At 35.9% G+C, this 21,734-nt stretch overlaps 3 protein-coding genes across 3 annotated transcripts; 1 reads left to right on the forward strand and 2 right to left on the reverse strand.

Moving 5' to 3' along the window:
• Positions 1 to 12,240: 12,240 nt before the first annotated feature.
• PAAG_03665 (methylenetetrahydrofolate reductase) lies at positions 12,241 to 14,279 on the forward strand (the record flags this gene model as incomplete). The annotated part of the gene is made up of 3 exons (XM_002794026.1): positions 12,241 to 13,064; positions 13,129 to 14,000; positions 14,086 to 14,279. 3 exons carry the CDS (start codon positions 12,241 to 12,243, stop codon positions 14,277 to 14,279), a joined length of 1,890 nt encoding a protein of 629 aa, XP_002794072.1.
• A 1,303-nt stretch (positions 14,280 to 15,582) lies between these two features.
• PAAG_03666 (hypothetical protein) lies at positions 15,583 to 18,369 on the reverse strand (the record flags this gene model as incomplete). The annotated part of the gene is made up of 1 exon (XM_015845033.1): positions 15,583 to 18,369. One exon carries the CDS (start codon positions 18,367 to 18,369, stop codon positions 15,583 to 15,585), a length of 2,787 nt encoding a protein of 928 aa, XP_015702122.1.
• Positions 18,370 to 19,254: 885 nt separating this feature from the next.
• PAAG_03667 (hypothetical protein) lies at positions 19,255 to 20,722 on the reverse strand (the record flags this gene model as incomplete). The annotated part of the gene is made up of 2 exons (XM_002794028.1): positions 19,255 to 20,364; positions 20,465 to 20,722. The coding sequence occupies 2 exons, from the start codon at positions 20,720 to 20,722 to the stop codon at positions 19,255 to 19,257; spliced, it is 1,368 nt and encodes a 455-aa protein (XP_002794074.1).
• Positions 20,723 to 21,734: the final 1,012 nt, after the last annotated feature.

The following is a 21,734-nucleotide window of genomic DNA, read 5'->3' on the forward strand; positions in this document are numbered from 1 at the left end:
CTTTTGTAAATAATTTATTTATCTATAGTAAAATATTGAAAGAATATAAAGAGTATATTAAGAAGATGTTAACAAGATTATCAGAAGTTAAACTATAGACAAGTATCTCAAAATATGAGTTTTATGTTCAACAGACAAAGTACTTGAGTTTTATTGTTACTGATCAAAGGATCAAAGTGAACTCAGAAAAGATTGTAGTAATATCACAATAAGTAGTACCTAGTACAGTTAATGAAATTTAGTTCTTCTTGAAATTTTACAACTTTTATAAATATTTTATTTAGAAATATAATTAAATTATGAAGTCATTATTTAAGCTTACTCAGAAGAATCAATCTTTTGAGTGAAATGAGAACTGTCAATGTACTTTTAATTAAATAAAGAGAGCTATATCTAAAGCTTTAATGCTCTATCATTATAACCTAAATTGAGAGACTTAGATAAAAATAGATATCTTAGATGATACTATAGCTAAGATTCTATTTCAGTTGTATGAAAATAAGCAGTGATATTCAGTAATTTTCTACTTTGCTTCAATGAGTGAAGTAGAGAAAAACTATGAAATTTATAATAAGAAGATGTTAGAGATTATGAGAGCACTGATAGAATAACATGCTGAGCTGAAAGACCTTTAGAGAATAGAGAGATTTAAGATTTTAACTAATTATTGAGCTTTTGAGTACTTTATAATAATTAAGAATCTCAATACTCAATAAGTATGATGAGCACAATTTCTCTTCTAATTCTACTTTCTAATTCAGTATCAGCTTGAATGTTAGAATATACTAGCAGATATACTGAGTTGATTGAAGGTTCAGAAAAATGATAAAATTACTCAAATGTAACTATTTCTCAAGTCAAAGAAATTAAACTTAAAGATTATCAAGAAATCTATTGAGATCAAGGCTATAAATACAGACATATATATTCTTTATGAAGTTAAGACAAAAAATAAAAAGATAAAATTATTGAAATTATTATATGAGAAAGTACAACAGAAAGAACAGTATTGAGAACTGATAGATAAACTTTTGTATTTTGAAGAGCACTTAGTAGTATCAATTGAGAAAGATTCTACTCTTCAAGTATATCTTTTATAAGAGATTCATAAGTAGCTATCAATAATATATTCTAAGAAAAGAAAATTATACTTGCTAATAAAGGCAAGATACTATTGAAATGACTAAATCAAAGATGTTGATCAGTATATAAACAATTATCTGATGTATCAATAAATGAAGATCTTCTATGATAAAACTTTATAACTGTTGAAACTGCTATCAATTCTCAGCAAAGTCTGATAGTATATTTCAATAAACTTCATAAATAATTCTATGATAAAAAGAGATCATGATATAATATTAATAATTATCTGTAAAGAGTTAAGCTCTAAGAACTAGAAGCTAGTCCTCCTATATAACAAGGACGAATTGCTTGAGAAAGGGAAGAAAAGAATGAGATGAGAACTCAAGCTTAAGCAAGTTCACGTAGCATTATTATGTGTACATGTGCAAACAATGACTAGGCTGAGTCAGCCAGTCAGAGCAAATCTAAGAGTTCAATCTCTTATAATACTCCTCTTCTCCCTCTTTGTTGCAGGTCTTTATAAATATTTAAAGTCCTCTTTACATCTAATTTTGCCTGCTGAGAGGCCTCCTAAGCATTCAAGGCCTTCATTTCTTGTAGAAGACTCACATCATTCCACATAGACTCAGCTCAATCTACTCATTTAATGAGGTATTGCTTTTTTCTCTGATAGATTCATTCATTTTAAATTTCCTCAATCTCAAACTCAGATTCTTCTGAGATCTCTATAGTGGATGACTGTCAGTTGGTTTGCCTCTGACTAGACAGGGAATTCATCACTGTAGCATGTAGAAGCTTTACATTAAAGACATTGTGAATGTCAAATGAGACATTTAGTCAGTAAGTATGAAATTCTATCTTTTCTAGCACAGTATATTGATTGTATTTTACATTCAGCTTCTTACACAAGTGATTAGTTCTTATGTTCTCTAAGCTCAACCAGACCTTATCTTCAGGTTGAAAGCTTGAAGCTGAGTCTCTTCATCTATTTGTGTATTTCTCTTAAGATTGCTGAGCATCTGTCATTTTTACTTGAGCTCACTTCAACACTTCACAGGCCTTTCTTATATAATCATTCACAAATTCAATGAGATTATATAGTGTTTCAATGAGGGGTGCATCAGCTATATCAATGAAGGAGACATGGAAAAGATGTGTTAAAAAGAATGAGCTCATGCTCATTGAGGCAGCATCTTTATTATTGATGGCCAGCTCTGCTAGAGGAAGTCATTCACACTAGTCATTCTGTTGAAAGCTAATGTACTTGTATAGATAGATTTTCAGAATCTAATTCATTCACTCTGTAGCTTCATCAGTCTCTGAGTGATAGGCTATGAAGAGTCATCTCTTAATGTATAATTTCTCACACACTTGAGTTCAAAATATGCTTGTGAAAGCTGACTCTCAATCTGATACTATCATTTTAGAGATGTCATGTCAAGGGATGATGTTGTGAAGAAACACTCTAGTCACTGTCTTTACATCAGTTTTCTTAACTGCTTTTAATATAATTCTCTTGATCAGTCTGTTCATTATAATCATGATATTTGTGTATTCTTTAGAGCTCAGTAAGTTCATGATAAAGTTCATGAAAAGCTTCTGCCACATGCATTCAGGAATGAAGAGAGGTTTAAATAGTCCCTGATATTAATCTCTTCATATGATGTTTGATCTGCAAAGATGGCAGTTTCTGATCATTCTTCTCACATTGGCAGCATAGTCTGATCAGTAGAACTCATGTCTTAGAACTCCTGCCATTTGCTCTCACCTGGGATGGCTGGTAAGAGGTGAGTCATGAGCCTCATGCACTAATCTGATTTGAAGAGGTTTAAAGTCTGACACTCACTTACAATCTCAAAAGAGAAGCTCCTTGTTCTCATTTAAAGAGCACTCAGAGATGAAGATCTTAATGCTGAGTTCAGAAGGAAATCTGAATCTTCTCTTACAAAGAATTTACTTCAGACACTGCAGAATATTGTCATTTTTGTGAGCCTCATTTCATTGAGCTTGAAGAGATATCTCAAGTTCCACACTGACAGCAGCCACTATTGATTCCATTCCAGGTGCCAGTATATTAAACTTAAGTAGTTGAGCTTGTCTCTGCTTGATTCTCTTATTATCAGCACTCTGTGGCATGTTCTGCTCTCTTTGTGATAGAGCATCTGATCCAGCATTCAACTTCTCTGACCAATAATCAATTCTGAAGTTAAATTAATAGAGAATATCCATTTGATGTAGCTGTCTTTCATTTAGTCTGTGTGTAGTCATGAAGTATTCTAGATTCTTATAATCTGTGAGGATCTTGAATTTCTTTATGCTTTGTAGCTCAGTGTTCTATTCCTTTAAACACTCAATTATCACTAATAACTCCTTATCATGAATCTCATAGTTGCATTCCGCAGGTGAATGCTTGTGAGAGAAGAAGGCACATGAATGTAGAATGCTCTGCTTGTCATATTGTAGCAGCACTTCTTCTGAGATGTAATTTGAGAAGTTTATTTCTAATATAGTCTCATGATCAGAATTGAATTGAAGCAGAATCAGAGCAGAGATAAACATTAATTTTAGACACTTAAAAGCTTCCTCAGCCTTGCTCATCCACAAAAAAGGAACATTCTTGTGTGTAAGAATTGTCAGTGAGATTGGAATCTTTGAGAAATCTCTGATAAATTATCTATAGAAATTGATAAAGTCTAAAAATTCTTGTACATCTTTAAGAGTAGTAGGTGTCACTCATTTCAAAACAGCTTTAACCTTCTCTGAATTCATTGTATACCCTTGTCTGCTTCAATGATAAATTCAAGATATTTTGTGCTGTTCATCTCAAACTCACTCTTTCTGATGTCTGCCTGCAGGCCTGCTTTCTGTAAATGCATAAGCACTTTTTGTACATGCTCATGATGCTCTCATAAGCTTCTTGAGGAAAATTTCAAGATGTCATCTAAATAGACTAAGCAGAAGTCATCCAGATATCTATGTAATGCTCAGTTGATATATTTTTGAAATGTGTTTCAAGCATTGACCAAATCAAAGGGTGTAACCAGCCACTCAAATAGCCTGTATCTGGTTCTAAAGACTGTCATCCACTCATCATCTTCTGTGATTTGAATCTTGTGAAAAGTTGCAATAATGTCCAACTTAGTGAATCATTTAGCCTGTTCAATTCACTGTAGAGTCTCACTGATTAATAGTAGAGAATATCAATCCTTTTGAGTGATTTTGTTAAGAGCTTAATAGTCTACACAGAATCTTAGCCTACCCCCAGGCTTCTTCACAAATAGTACAGAGGTGGCTGCAGGGGAGTTGCTCATCCTAATAAAACTCTTATCTAGATAATCTGTAAGAGTCTTTCACAAAGCCAGTAGTTCCTCTCAAGACATATTATATAGTAGGCCTCAAGGGGATTGTTCTGTGCTATCATCAACCTTTTTAATAAGTTCAATCCCATGATCTCTACCTGGGTCATGAAGTGAGGGTAGAGTGTCAGTGGCTTTCTTATTAAATATGTCCAAAAACTCATGATAATGTTCAGACAGCTTTTCTCTAGGGTCAATCTTTGATTTCACTTCTAGAGTCTTTTAAATGTCAGTCAAACTGACAGCAAAGATCTCAATATTTTACTTCTCTCAAGTGCTCACAAGCCTAGAGAAGATTACAGCAGAGATAGGAATCATATTAGCTTTTGCATTTGAACTAGACTCTATTTCTATGCTACTTTTTTCAAATCTCACAATTCTTTGATAAGGAATCACAGTCACCTTTTGCTGGGCCAGCCAGGGGTCATCTAGATATATATTATAATCATGTAATCTATTCACCATGTAGAGAAAGGCTCATTCAGTTATGTGATCATCTATATCAATTTGAATGCCAGTTACTATGCTCATAGAGAGTCCCATGAAGTCTTCAAAGCCAGTCATTTTAACAGAGGGAATTTTAATGCACAGGAGCTTATGTTTATTAATGTAGGATTGAGAAATAAGATCATAGACATTACATTCACTGTCTATCATTGCTCTAGTTGAAAAGGCATTATCTACTAGAGCATTGACAGTAAAGGGTTTGAATATCATCTTAGATTTAAATCTTCTTCATTACTTTTTCATAAGTTTCTTATTTCACTTCTTCCAGTGTCTTTTGGTTGGAGCTACTCTTTTCCTTAATCCTTGCTCATATCCACATTGTTGTTGTTCAGTACTAGCTCAGGAATCATCTTAGCTATTGTGGAGGTGGCAGAGCATCTGAGAGATTTGAACAGACAGCTCTTAATCATATGATCTCTGACTCCATATCTCAGGTACAGGCCTTGCTCTCTTCATTGATTAACCTCTGTCTGATTTATCAATTTGGTGTGGTTAGTGCTTGAGATCACAGCATCAGGAGAGAGATTCATCAGATCATCAGTGAAAGCTTGAGACTGATTTTATTGATCAAGAACAGTATGACAAAGTAAAGAGTGTGAATTAAATGTCATATGATCTGAAGAAGATCTGCTCTCACAACATTTAGATCACTGTCTTAAAGTCTTAAGCTTAGAGAGTTGATGATCAACTAATCTAAGCTTCTTGCAGTAATTCTTGTAGAGAGGCAGTTCTCTTACACTCACCATGCCTTTCCTCAGCTCCATGCTTAGAGTGGATTTCAAATACTTCTTTTTAATATGATCATCTCATCTGTGACCACCAGCTTCCAGCAGTAGCTAATTAAATTTGAGCAGAAAGTCAAAGAGAGCTCTTCTGCTTTATCATAGATTGTTGAGCTTTTGCATAGTCTTTTTCTGTCATGCAGAATCACTAAAGAGCATGTGTATCTGCTTCAGTAAGCTCTCTACTGTGAAGTTGATCTTGTTCTTATTATTCTCAACTCAGGAGTAAACTCAAGCTGCTACTATTTCTTTCAGTCTCAAGTACACATATCAAGCACATTCCTCATTATTACCTAAAGCTTTCTCATTGATCTTAAGTTTTGATTGAAGCTTTAGCTCTCACTGAGAGTAGTGCTTCAGATTAGAATCATCATACTTCTTGCAGTTCAGTAGCTTGATCTTTGATCTTCTGACTGCAATGAGTGATTGCAGGTTCAATTGAGAGAGGGTTGATGTCAGAGTGTTCAAAGCTTGTTGTAGATTAGCTATTTCAGCTTGCTGAGCTGCTATTAAATCCCAGTTCTCACACTGAACCTGTTCCTGCTATTAGAGAAAGGCCATTCATTGTTGTTCAAAGCTGCTGAGGGTGTCCTTGCTCATTGCTTCATATTGATTCATTTGTGTATTTGTTGTACAAGTCTGTCACTTTATCTCATTTAACTAGATGTTTTCAATGTTGCTCATTCATTTGTTAGTACAATTGCTAACCCAGTCTATTTATATACCAGTGCTATCACTGAACTTCATGATGCAGGATTTAAGACTCTCAATAGTCTATCATATATCAGCACATTTGCTGAGCTTCATGATACAAGATTAAGACTCTCAGTGGCCTATCAATGAAAGGAGTGAAGCAATTCATAATGTAAAGGATTAAGCTCTAAGAACTAGAGACTAGTCCTTCTATATAACAAGGACGAATTGCTTGAGAAAGGGAAGAAAAGAATGAGATGAGAACTTGAGCTTAAGCAAGCTTGCGTAGCATGATCATGTGCGCACATGCAAATGATGGCTAGGCTGAGTCAGCCAGTCAGAGCAAATCTAGGGGTTCAACCTCTTATATTATCTATCAACTAAATAAGAAGTCTATATCTATTTCTATCACAAAAAGGACAGATATCAAAGAGCTAGTAAGACTATTCTTGAAGCACTACTATGTGTATTATAAAGCATCAGATTCAATTGTGTCAAACTATGAATTACAATTTATTTCAAACTAGTAAAGTAAGTTCATCAAATAATTAAGAGTTAAACTAAAGCTATTATCAACTTATCATGTTCAAACAGATGATCAGACTAAGATTATTAATTAATATCTAATAATTAAGCTTTATTTATATACAAACTACTATCAGAATAACTGAGATGAGTAGTTGTCAATAATAAATCATGTAGCTAGAGCTCTGATGAATTAATCAACTGAAATAACACTTTTTCAAACTGCTTACAGATATAAATCTTGAATATTTTTTGATTGAAAGTCACTGTCAAAGATACTATTTACAGGAGAGAAGCTTAAATGAGAAGATACTAGATAACATGTCATTTAAATAAAGGAAATTTGAAAGCTAGCAACAGACAATGTGAAAAAAACACAAGAAATTATAAAATTACAAATCAATAAATATTATCAGAAGTTAAACTTTGAGATAAAAGATAAGATCTTCTTGTCACTTAAGAACTATAAAATTTAACAACTCAGTAGAAAGCTTATAAAGCAAAATAAAGACTTCTTTGAGATCATTAAGAAAGTGAGCAACAGCTATAAATTAAGATTATCAAACAGCATGAAGATTCACTCAATATTCTCCTCTGATAAACTATGAAAAGTAGTGAATAACTCTCTACTGAAATAACTAAATGAGATATCAAAACTAATTAAAATATAAAATAAAAATAAGTAGAAAGTTGAGAATGTTCTAGCAAGCTAAGTCTTCTGTTAGAAGCTTTAATATTGAATAAAATAACTAGAATTTGATGATAATTCAACATGATATTTAATATAAAATCTAAAAGTATTTCTGCATCTGATTCAAGAGTTTTATATTGTAAATTCAATAAAAGTAGAGCTCTCAAAGCAATTAAGTGAATGACTGAAGACTTGAGAAAAGAATAACTATCTAGTAGATAAAGTGAATGATAATCTACCAGTATGCAGGCATGTTTAAACTTCAAGAAGAGATAATGTGATGGTGTAGAATGAGCTATATAGCCTTTTCAATAGCATAGGACTGAAATGAACAGTAATTACAACTATTTATATATAGTAATTATAAATTGTCTAGACATTAACATAGCAATCAACCTTACATATGAATAACATATAAATATAGCAATTATATGGCAACTGTGTTAAAAAAAGTACTAAGAAAAAGATTATATAAACAGAGTTTTCTCTGAACTTATCTTTTAAGAATCATCTTAGTATTTACTCAGATAACTTATTTAGTTGAAAATTAAATATCTGTTCATCTGTATGTAGATTGAAGCTGTAACAACTACTTCTTTTCATAGAAATTGTAAGAATATTTATAATGAATAAACTAAGTATTAAAAGAAAATATAAGAAGTTTTATAATTTAAATTGTATAAAAGTAGATATAGAAGCACTATGAGTACTATGAAAAGGAAAAAATAGTTATAAATAAAATATATATATAGAATTATATAATAACTAATTATTGAATCTTTTAAGAAAAACTTTAAAAATTTAAAATATTTATATATATAAATAAGTAATAATAATTTTTATTTTTAATCTTTTATAAAATAAAAAATTAATAATAAAATAATTTGATTTTTTATAAAATACTAATTTTAAAGAATTAATTTTTGAAAAATACTAATTCATACTGATTTTGAAGTATTGAATCTTGAGATAATATTAATTCTCTAGAAGATATTAATTTTAAAATATTTTAATAAGTAGTATGAGATTAAAAAACTAGTATAAAAAATTTTAATATTATAAATATTAATATAATTTTAAAAACTCTCAATTTAAAGCTTCTAAGAAAAATAATCTTATAAGTTAATATAAATAATTATATAAAATATTATATCAGATTTTATATAATGAAGAATAAGATTTTTTTAAATAAAATTTATTTAAAATTATAGTTAAAAATTTATCTTAATTGTCTTCTATATTATCATTATTATATTAATTAATATTATAAACTAATAATTGAATATAATATATCTGATCTTTTATATTAATATTATCAGAAAACTATTTAAACTATATATAATCAGCTAATATATATTCAATAATTGATTAATAACTTAATTAATAAGATTAAAAAAAATTTTTATATAATATTTAATTATATTACTTTATAGTTTTAACTAAATTATATTTATCATAATTTGATAAAAGTCAGAATGATAATAAAACAAATAACTTCAATTTATCTATTTAACTAAGTAACTACAATATAATAATATTGTAAAAAGATTTATAAATTTTAAAAAGAAAAAAGTATAAAATTAAATATATAGTAGTAAAAATATTATCTAAATAATATAATATTAGATTTATAATTTTAAATTTATTTTTTTATAGTAATATTTTTTTATAATTTTCTATTTAACTACTGTAGAATTAATTATAAAATTTTTTATTAATATAATTGATTTTTAATTTTATATTTTACTTTATTTATTTTCTATATAAAATTATTTAATAGTAAAAAGCAGTTTATATCTAGTAACTGTAGTAGATAAAAAATTAAAATATATATATAATACTATAATATAATAATTTAAATAAAATTTATCAAATTTAATTATGATATTATTATTATACTTATTTAGAATTATTAGTTTATTTTTATCAAGTATATAAATCTTAGTATATTTATTGAATTTCTTTTATAGTTATATTAAATTAAATTAAATTATAATTTAATATTTATTAATAATAATAATAATTTAATTCTTTAATAGTTATTTATATTATAAGAATTAATAATATTTATTTTGTAATATAATTATAAAAAATAAAACTTAATTTATAATATTAACTATTTTAATTGTAATTGCTTATTCATTATTTATTGATTTTATAATAAATAATTTATTATCTATTTCAGCTTTAGTAATTATTCTGACTATTAAGATAATTCTCATTATAAAGTTAATTTTATTAAATTTATAAATATTTTTAAATATAGTTCTATAATTTTTTATTATATGATTTATCAAGATAAATTATTTATATAGAATATTTAAATTCTTACATTAAATTTATTAATAATTATATATATATAAAAACTTTATCTTTAATATAAAATAAAATTATATAAATCTATTAATTTAATATTCTTTTATAATAGTAGAAGTATTAAATTTATATTTTACAAGTAGTAAATTGATTATTTCTTATACATTTATAATTCAGAAAACTGTTAGAGAGTGAATGTGAGCTGCATAAGAAGGAAGCTCTCTGTGTTGCTAACTCCTATATAATGAAATACTAAGGTTGGTGAGGAAAAAAGGTGTCAGGGTCTGCTCAGATTATAAACAGCCCATGTGATCACGTGACTGAGTCACGGCCGATCCACTAGGTCCCATGTGGGGCGTGGTCACGTGATAGGGATAAACCTAGCCTCGGCGCTGAGCTTAACAAAGACTATTCTCTTTCATTTATTAAGAGTAATTTATTAAATTAAAAATTCTTTTATAAAGATTACTTTTTGATTTTTTAATTGAGTATTTATATATGTGATTTAACTATGTAGTTTATAAATAAGAAAATATCATAACTCAATTAAAGTTAAAATAATAATAGTATAATAACTTTAATTCATCTATTTAACTAGATAGCTATAATGAAAATATTAAACTGAGAATTATAATGTGAAATGAATGAGCAGTTAAATATAAAAAAATAATTGAGAATTACAACAGATTAATTTTAATCTATATATAAGCAACTTTACTGTAACAGAAAAGAATAAAAAATATTATATAATTTAGAAACAGTTTCAATGATTATAATTTACTAAGCTTTATAGGTTTTAATAAATAATAAAAGTGTAACTTTCTGATTATAAGTTTTTTTAATAAAAATGATTGACATACTGAATTTTTTAATGAGCATAAATGATTTGAATAAAAGTAATCTGTTATATGATATAATTTGATAGATAATTAATTACATTAGTAGAAACCAAGAAGTAATATAAAATTGATAAAGTTATTAAAGTAAAAATTCAATATACTCTCAAGAAGAAGCAGTATGCTCAGAAGATAGCTGAGTGTAAAACTCTAAGACTTGAAACTAAGCAGAAAAAAAATAAAATAAAGCAAAAACTATGAAGAAGTAAAAAACTATTGAATAAATTTTCTCATTCTCTAAATGTCAGCAGAATCAGACTTCTCTCACTAAATCTCATTCTCCTATTTCTTCACAAACCTTCTTATTAGAAAATGTAGTAGATTCAACTTTCACTGATCTTTCTAGTATTTATTTATTAAATTTTCTATTTCAATTATATTTTCATCACTCAGACTGTGTGATCAAGCCCAACACTTGCTATTTTTCTTAATTATTCTAATTTCTATACTCTTAGGAACCACATTCTTTAATATTTAATAGCTAATACAATTTACTATTCATGGTTGTTGAGAAATTCATTGAATAGTAGGAAGAGCGATTTAGTAGTTAGGGTGCTCATTGAGTGGTTCGAGTGGTGGTAAATAGCTGCGTTTCTGTCAATTGGCCAAAACCGGACAAGGGCCAACCTTATTCCAACCTCTTGATGTGCCTTATTCCCATCGTAATCTTCGACTTAACCACACTAAGTCATTGCACAGCTCTCAGCCCTAAACTGGTCCAACAAGAGTGTTTTCCATGCCCCCCAACGAGACGGGGAAGATAAGTCCAAAGGTACACCAGACGCAACTATCCGTTCCCTCTGAACTAGTATAGTGGATACTGCAAGTCACGCTACCGTCAGATTTCATTATTTTCCTGCCAACTGCAATCTCCCACTGCTTCCAATTTTCAATATTAGCTTCTTCTTGTGTTGTGGGATATCTTGCTGACGTCTCCTCCCCGCAAAGTCATAGTTTAATCTCACCAAATCGTGCATGTTGCGGGAGCTGGCAGACAGGTGGGCTCGGAAACGATACTTTGGTTGAAGGCTTTTGGGTTGGATAGAAACGAGACAACAGGCGGAACGCAGAAATCTATTTTTTCCTTTCATTCATTCATTCTTTTTTTATTGGGATTGGGTAATTTGGTTGGAGATATATTAGGTGTTCATCTTATTCCTGTTGAGAGCCTGCTCATAAGGTTTGTGTTTTCAGTTCCCCATCGTGATTTAAAGATTCTGAATTAATGGATGGGGAGTTTGCTTGCCATTAACCAGTGCAACTTTCTCCCTCATGGCGCGAGTTCAGCCCTTTATACGCACAGCCCCCTTCTCCTCCCCCCCACTACCACCACCCCCATGAACACCAGTTGCTTATTAATTTGTGTGTACAGCATAGTCTTTGTCAAAATGCATATCAAAGACAAATTGGCCTACGCTGAAGCCACTGGGCATCCCGGGATTTCCTTCGAATTTTTCCCTCCAAAAACGGCGCAAGGCGTTCAGAATCTTTACGATAGAATGGATCGTATGCATGGCTATGGGCCTTCCTTCATCGATATTACTTGGGGTGCGGGAGGGCGGCTATCAGAGCTGACTTGTGAAATGGTGAATGTCGCGCAATCTGTTTATGGCTTGGAAACGTGTATGCATCTCACTTGCACGGACATGCCACGCGAAAAAGTTGACGCCGCGCTTCAGAGTGCGTTCAAGGCGGGGTGTACGAACATTTTAGCTCTGCGCGGCGATCCTCCACGGGAGAAAGAGAAGTGGGAGGCTACAGAGGGTGGATTCCGCTACGCGAAAGATCTGGTTAAATATATTCGTGTTAAGTATGGGAATCATTTTGACATTGGAGTTGCTGGATATCCCGAAGGCTGTGAGGACCAAGATGACCCGGAACTACTTATGCAGCATCTGAAAGAAAAGGTTGACGCCGGAGGAACATTTATTATCACGCAAATGTTTTATGATGTCGATAATTTTCTAGCATGGGTCAAAAATTGCCGCGAAAAGGGGATCAAGGTGCCGATTATTCCAGGTATTATGCCAATTCATACCTATGCCGCGTTCATCAGAAGGTCAAACTGGACGAAAATACAAATCCCTCCTGGTTGGTTGGAAGCATTGGAACCCGTGAAGAATGATGATGCCGCTGTGAGGAATTTGGGCAAATCCCTCGTGGCTAATATGTGTAAGAAGATGCTCGCATCTGGCATTCACCACTTGCATTTGTAAGTCCATATATTGTCCTGTGATCCAACATTCACCGCTCAGGTGTTAATTCCAAATATACAGCTACACGATGAATTTGCAACAAGCAACGAAAATGGTGCTGGATGAATTAGGATTGATCCCTTCACATGAAACCCCCTTGCAGAAGCCGCTCCCATGGCGGCAGTCCCTTGGGCTTGGGCGGAGAGAAGAGGATGTACGACCAATCTTTTGGAGACATCGACACCAATCCTACGTTGCACGCACACAAACCTGGGACGAATATCCAAACGGTCGCTGGACCGACTCGCGATCCCCTGCTTTTGGAGAACTGGATACTTACGGTATTGGGCTGAAAGGAACTAACGAGCAAAACATCCAGCTCTGGGGAAAACCGAAATCGCTCAAAGAGTTATCTGAGATTTTCATACACTTTTTGAATGGTAAACTTGACAGGCTCCCATGGAGCGAGGGAGCTGTTACAGAAGAAACAGATATCATCAAACGCGATTTGCTTGACTTGAATAGCAGGGGCTTCCTGACAATTAACTCTCAACCTGCGATTGATGGAGTGCACTCGTCCCACCCGGTCTACGGTTGGGGTCCCAAAAACGGATATGTTTATCAGAAGGCATACCTGGAACTCCTCATTTCGCCCACACTGATCGAAGATGTCATCCATCGCATTGAACAGAATGCTGATCTCACCTACTACTGCGTCAATAAGACTGGGGAGCTGAGGACCAACACGAGCGATAGCCCCAATGCAGTTACATGGGGAATATTCGTTTCCAAAGAGATCATCCAACCCACTATTGTTGAAACTATCAGCTTTTTAGCCTGGAAAGATGAAGCGTATCGTCTGGGAGACGACTGGGCTAAGTGCCACCCTGCATCGAGTCCTAGCAGACGCCTCATTCAACAAGTGATGGACACCTGGTATCTTGTCAATATAGGTAAGGCAGTTTCAATAGAAAACAACATACCACCCTTTTTAAGTTTGAGGATACTCACTAACAAACACACTTGATGCTTGAATAGTCAATAATGACTTCCACAGAACTCATGACATCTTCGACCTGTTCAAGAACCTGAAAGTCAAAGATCTAGATCTGGAAGTAGAACCCATCGACCCAGCCGCTGAGTTTGTTGGAAATATTGATCATAACGGTCAATCTCCTGAGAAACTGGCCAACGGCAGGGCAGAGTCCAAGCCCCAGACTATCACCCACTAATTTTCGACTCTCTTCTCTACTGTGTACACGGCGCCCTGATTATAATACCTTGGACCTGCGATTCAACAACCGCATTCCATCCTTTCATGATTCTTTTCATAATCTCTGTCCATAACCAACTCTGTACCCGAAAGGCCTGACTTGACACACCTACACCGTCCTCCGTCCTCGAAATTCAACATAATGCGTCAATATTTTCCTAAATACAACACATAATATCGGGTGCAAGAAGGATGAACCTGATGATCTCGCGCTAAACTATATTCGAGAATAAAACTTTCTCAATACAGCATGTATTTCAATTTCAGGTTAACGCTAGTGGTAGGGCGTCTCGAAACTTGTTGCGTTCCCATTGTGGCACGGCACTCCACCACCTCCGTCCCCACACATATTTACCAACGCAGGCACGCCCACTTTTCAACATGACCTTCAATATCAACCGATGAAATAAAACATAACATCCAACAATACTGTGGAGATACAGTGGCCTAAGGCCTTTTTTTTAAATTTTTTTTTATATCTATATATTTTCAACAATACCCCGAAAGCGAGGCGAACTAGGATGGGAAATGGAAAGTATGAAATTACGACCCGCAACGAAGACAAAATATCAGCGTACTTACCTAAAAATGTATTCAACACACATGGGAATTAGATAAGCTATAAAGAAGGATCCTATTTTCTTTCTCCGCATCATCCTGCTTCTTTTTTCCGCCTTATTTCCACTCGTCTTAAAGCTCAGAGCGTAGTTTCTTTTGTAGGGTTTGCTGGCCAACTACCTTCTAACCACACTTTTATCTACACTCACATATACCCCTCTCTAGTTTCAACTGGCATTCTATAACATGTTGCATATCATGCATATATCCCCGGATTCATTCTTTACATCTCCTTTCATGCTACGTGCCAACCAACACTTTAAATACCTACAGACATTGACAATAATTCCACTCACATGCGAATCCAAAATTTATTCCAGAATTTGTTTATGTATTCCCTCCTAGCTTGTACCCGGCAGAGGGTTTCACGATTTCGATTGCTTGTAGACCCAGAGAGAGCACATTGTGTCTCCATGCTGCCAGAATGATGTGATGTGATTGATTGGTAGATAACAATGGCAACGGACGTTTCAACATCCTGAATGATCATCAAGCCAGGTTCTATAAGTTCTATAAGAATATTCAAGAGCTCTGTGACATCCAAACCAGCTTGAAGTTGGGGTTCGATAGAAATAGGAGATGGCCTAATGGCAAAAGAAAAATGGATATCAAGTGTGGGTTTCATCTGATCTAGTGACATAACTTCACAGCAAACCCCAAACCCTTATCGGCCAAGCCAGCCATGAGGCGACTGTAGCCAAGAGCCCCAATCCCCTGGCCAAAATCGTGAACACGACCACCATTATTGCAAAATAAACAAACGCTCGTCCAAAATCTAAGATCAGGACGCCAATATCATCAACGTTTTGAGGTATCTCCGGGAAAACGCCAGTTTTCGAGAATTCATGACAGCAATTGCACACACGCATGGTGGTTTTGAGGCAATGCAAAGCCATGTTGAGAAACTGTACAGCTGTTAGACGTATAAAATTGATAGTATGGTGATCACTAACAACATAGTAAAGAGATTGGAATGAAGACGCGACGGCGTCGAGAGTGGGCTCAAACTGATCGCAAAGTACGTTCTCATTATATCCAGTCTTCGTCTCTGGAGGCGCGATCTCTCCTGCATCAGATTGACTACATCGATTGCTAAGACTTCGTATATTTTCAAAGCCCTGTTCCATCATTTTGCTCGAAATTTCTCCGTTTTGGAACCTAGCGGTTCTATTCCTTGGCCAAGTCCCATTTAGGTGTATAGGGGAAAGAACAAGGCTTGTGGCAAATGGAGGTACGTTGGGGTCGTCAGTTCTCATACCAGTTTTCAAACTCCCGCGCTGGTCATGAAAACCACAATCCCTGATGAGTTGTACACTGCGAGGGTCACTTAGCGCTTCTGAGATAGGGATGCTCCCATGCATATTTCGTGCGAGATTTGGAGGGATATTTCTTGGGACATTGTTGATGTCTTCTTCCTCTGCGTTTCCGTTTAGGGTACTGGTGCTTTTTCTCAAAGCTTCGGACCAAAGGGGGGATTGTTGCTGGTTCCAACAAATCCCAGAGTGAATGGGACATATCTTTTCGTGCGTGGCTCCCGGGCTTAACGGGAGGGGTCCGATTGCTAGTGGAAGATTGCTGGATGTAGTACTTGTGGTTATGGACGTGGGTATCATAGTGGTAATGATTGTGGACGACTGCTTCCCTTGTTCTGGTAATTTGAGATGCGTGCTGCAACTCAGAAATTCCGATATCTCTTGATCTCGGGTCAACATATCTTCTTTCGTGGTGTGTTTCCAAACCTTTCTCAGGAGGCCACCTAAAAGTTGGCGGCCGTGTAAAATCTCTGCCTTTGTTAGGGTATATGCCGGAGGGGCCTTCCCTGTGATTCCTCCCTCGTCTGTACTGAGATTTGGTGGGGTTGCTGGGTAGGCTCTGAACTTCTTGACTGGGAACTCGTATGCGATCATCCACGGAGATGAGGGGCAGTGGGGACAGATCTCTGTTTGGGACAATGATACCTGACTTCGATCCTGGCCCAATACCCCTCCTTGGTCTAAAAAAGAATCTTGGTTTAAACCATGCGTGTGTCGTGGAGATGAAATGGCTTGGGCTTCGTTATTCACCACTTCGCTTTCATTAAATTTGTTTCGAGATCCTAGAACGGCAGGTCTTAGGAGGTCATTGCTTGGCGTAACCTTGATATTAGAGTCTAGGTGATTTGATTCACAGGCTATATCATTATCGTTATCCTGTTCTAGGCGTCGTTTGCTAAAAGAGGCTGGTGGAAAAGATGCAGCATCCCTTTTTCGTCCTAGAAGCTTCTCTCGAATGTTTCTTGATAATCGCCTTGGAGGAGTGCTAAGACCTGTAGGAGTGACAGATCTGGGAGTTGGAATGGTGTCCGGATCAAGCATGTGACCGCCTTCATGATAGACACGCTCAATAGCCTTCTGAAAGTCCACAATTTGTTGCGTGGTCATCTCCAATGATGAGGGCTCTTTGGAGGTGGTCGTATTGATACCAACCTTGTCTTCAAACTTGGTCAGATGAATGTTCGATTTTCTTAGAGGAGAATGTAAAGCAGGAGGCTCGACTTTGTGTCCCTGCAAATTGGGAAACTTGGGCTGGGCAATTCCATCTGCTGGCGGCGAAGGAAACGGAGTTTTCTCATTGGGGTCCAAGCTTATCCACCCGTTGCCCTTCAGGCGCCATTTCGGTGTAGCATTATCCTCCTGGGAGTCACGGGAGCTCGAATTGCTCCCAACACTCATAATACTGGGACTTACAACGCCAGTTCTAGGATTAGCTCCGCGAGCAGTTAACTGATCGTCACGGCTGACAGTACGTTGATGGCTGCTGTTATCTTGTTCCTTTCTGCCGCTTTTGGTAACATGTTGTTCCTCTCGATATTGCGCGTTTTCTTCCAGCCGACGTCGTAGACTAGACCAATATTCACGGTTCGCGGCCTCTTGGCCAGGAGTAGGTGGCTCGTTCCAACTTCCAGGGGACGGAGCAGGACGGTTGGCGAAGTCAAATCGGCTCACTGAATCTGGATCGCATTTGTATTCCTCGTTTTGTGATTGTTGAAGAAAGATACCGGACACCGGTCCTCGTTTAGACACTTTCTGCCTTCTTACTGTCCCTGAGGCGCTACCCAAGTCCTCGTCAAGGTCCACTCCAATGTCATCCTCAAACGTCACGGATTTTTTGTTCTTTCGCTTTCCCCATTTTCGAAAACTTCCCCTTTTCTCCTCTGGTTCCTTTTGCTCGGATGACTGCGCAATGTTTGGGTTGCTTTGTCGCCCTAGACTGCTGGATCTGGTCGGAGAAACCTTATCACTAGGGCGGCGAAGTAACGGAGGGGGGACCCAAGCCGACCATGATGACGACCGTTGGCTCTTCCTTCGAGTGCCGTCTTCGCGACGATTAAGAACAGCTGGCTTAGTGGAAGTAAGAGAACTTGATGAGAATTCGGGAACAAAGGTTTGCATGTTTGCATGTTGGTTCGGTTCGGCCAAATGGTTGCCTTGAAAATAACCTGGTATATTTCCACTCCAGCCCAAAACCACAGAATAAGAAAGAGAGAAAGTGAATGAATGAATGAATGAATGAATATGTGGTGGGTATATGCGCTATGGAGCTAAAGATGGACTTGGGAGGTCGATGTGAGCCACAGAGAGAGATGCAATTCACATAAGAATAACCAAAACCAGGAAGTACCAAATATCAAAGTATCGCTTGCTGATTTCATGGAATTTCAGGCCGACCTCAGGACAGAGCTAAATCTGATATAAGAAGCAGCGATGGTGCAATCAACCCTTCAACGTGCAAAAAAGGGGGAGGGGGAGCAAGTTAGATGGAAAGTGATATCAATGAGAGATGAGTGTCCAAAAGACAGCAAAGTATTGAGTCCTTAACAATTGCATTCTGGCAATAATAGACGCCAATCGGTTTCTTCTTGCTTTAAGAAGGATACAATAGCATTGCAAGAAAGCCATCTATGCCAGCTCATTCCAGGGTATAGGAGCAATTGGCAAAACAAACTGAGTGAAGAATGAGGAGGAAAGCGGGGAAAGCAAGAATGGAATTGTCTTGAATTAGCCTTCGGCCCGATGTATACATTGCAATTCTGAGTTGAAAGACAAATAAAAGGAGGATATATAAGAAGGAATGGAGGGAAAGAATAAAAACACAAATACGTAACAGAATATAGAAGCCAGAAAACGCCAAAAAAAAAAAAAAAAAAGGAGTTAACAAACTGACACGCGAAAAGTGACCAAGTCATAAACCAAAGCAATCGCAAGCTCCCGCAAAAATGATGCCATACATGCATATAAAGTGATGGAAAACAAGGTTTCAAACGAACACATTTTCTGTTAGAACAACCCAGGGTCACGTCGAATTCCACGAGGAGTATTTGCAAAATGACTCAACCTCCCTGAGAGCCCTACTCCGCCGGGCACACTTGATCGTTTTAAAGGGTTCAATAGGCGCTTTGCCGGGGTGTAAAGTCGATCGGGTTTGTCGAGTTCTTCGGCATTAATTGCCCCTCTCTGGTCAAAATGTGACGATGCTGATTTCCTCAGAGGGGAGTTCGCGTGAGAGTACACGCCGAGGCTTCCGCCATCAGCTGTAGAAGATACGGATCTAAAGTGCGGCTGGCGGATGGCTGGGCTGCGTGCATGAAGAGGGGTTGAATTCTCTATATAATGGCTAGGGGTGGGAAGATCGGTGCCAGATGAATTCACGCGGGGAGTTGAAATAGAAGATCGACTGCGCTGGCGATACGGCTTCGAAGCGCCCTCCGGGTCTATGTGTTTAATGTAATTAGGATTCGGGCTGATTTTGAAACTTTGGCGCATCGGCGTAGGGGTATATGTTTTCACAGTGTTGTAAGCCTCGTCTAAATTTGGGTTGTAGGACATTTCTTCGGAGTGTTGAGTTGCAACGCTGCGCATAATGGGGTGTGTTCGAGGGCGGACGAATTTTGTGTCATATTCGTTCAACACTTCTTTGTGGACTAATCTCGAGTCTTTCGCCTGCTGCGCAAAGGATGCTGATAACATCGACATTTGCACAGTTAAGAGCAACGCGAGGAATAGAATCGTGACAATCGTAACACTAGGTCGCGGGTCTGCTGGGGAAGTGGGAAGGAAAAGACAATATATCATGACATGGCCTGGACTGAATAGACAGAAGAGTCGAAGAGACAGCGGGCGGGGATCCCACATTCCTATCTCCCAAACGTCCTGCTCTGCGCTCGGATGTGCTCTTGCTTCCGCCGACCCAGTTGACATCATCTTGGATAAAATTCGCAACGGTGGCGAAACCATGGGCGACGAGTTCACTGGTACTCGATGCGCAGACGGCGTGGCCGGAGCGGTATCTATCGATGCTTCGAACAGCCGATAATGGCGTTTGCGCCAGAACGTGTAGAACGCGTTCAAAACAGATGTAAATGCTAACAGATGAACGACGAAGGAAGCCTATCGCAGCGTTAAAAGATATATCAGCACGAAGTTCACATATACCAAAGCCTTCAATAGAGATAAGTATTTTAAGGGTGAAGGGACTAGATCAACATACAAACCAACTGAACCAACTAGTCTGGACAACTTCTCCAAAGACGTCATCCTCTATCCTGCTGCTGCTGGTACAGCTATTTGCGCGTGCTATGAGGAACACCACATTTAACCCAATCCCCAAGGGGATCGCCCACTCCTTCTCCCATTGCTCCCAGTCACTCGAATCAAGCTCTTCAGACAGCCACAGAAGGAAATCGAGGGGGTTGAGGTACGATTTTATTCGTTCTACGAGTGGTCGGCGTCGAATTAGAGGTGGCATTGTGAGTGGGATATTTCGCAGCAAGCTCTAGACCCTGGTGGTCGGATATATCGTCGCTATCTGAAGCTCATCCAGCAGGTTGTTGGCATTGTTGTCGTCGTTAAATGCTCTCTGCCATCTTCGGGAGTGTCGTTTACTGTTGGTTGTCTCGTTTCAGGTAAAGATCTCAAATAAAAGCGAGGGAGCTCCAGTTTAGTTAATAAACGTAATCGATCGGTTTGCCATGAACTTGGATAACTACCAAAGTAAATAAGCAACAACTAACGTAATTCCCAACCAAGTCGAACACTAAATTCAGTATATATAGAATATTTTGATTTAATTGAGATATTAACAACAGAAAAAGAAAATTTCATTAAAATTAAATTATACTAGGATTGGACATTTTCTTCTTATATATGTTCAATAATTCTGCGGTTACTACCCCTCTGTGAAGTGCACAATTGTGATTGCAAAACAGAAGACTCAGCTTCATATAATTGATCAATCATATGTTCATGAGATAAATTACAGGGGATAGTAAGGCTTTAAGCTTCTTCCCTTGTAAGACCTTCTTTATATTGAATTAGATATTGTGTGTTTTTGCTACTCTTTCTCATTTAAGTAAATATACTTTGATATTACTTTTTATAAATAAAGCAGTAATTATCTCATACTTATAAGTCTTAAGAATTTGATAAAATTCTTTTTTAAATACCTCAGAGAGGTTTGTATGATCTTGCTCAATAAGAGAAATTTTTAAAATTTCAAAAGTTTAGAAATTCTAAACTTGCTGAATTAACTCTTTGAGAAGTAAACATATACAGTTAAATATTAAACTTTTGAATAACTCAATTAAAATCAAATAAATTAATATCAGTCAATTGCTTTAAAAGTTATTTTAAATATTTTAAAATATAAAGATTTTTTTTTTTACAGTAGAATATATATTCAAAAAATTTATTTTTTAAATAATATTAAATTAAATTTATATTTATTATTTAATCAAATTTTTATATAATTACTTTAAAAT

This window comes from Paracoccidioides lutzii (assembly GCF_000150705.2).
Source record: "Paracoccidioides lutzii Pb01 unplaced genomic scaffold supercont2.9, whole genome shotgun sequence".
NCBI classification, from domain to species: domain Eukaryota; kingdom Fungi; phylum Ascomycota; class Eurotiomycetes; order Onygenales; family Ajellomycetaceae; genus Paracoccidioides; species Paracoccidioides lutzii.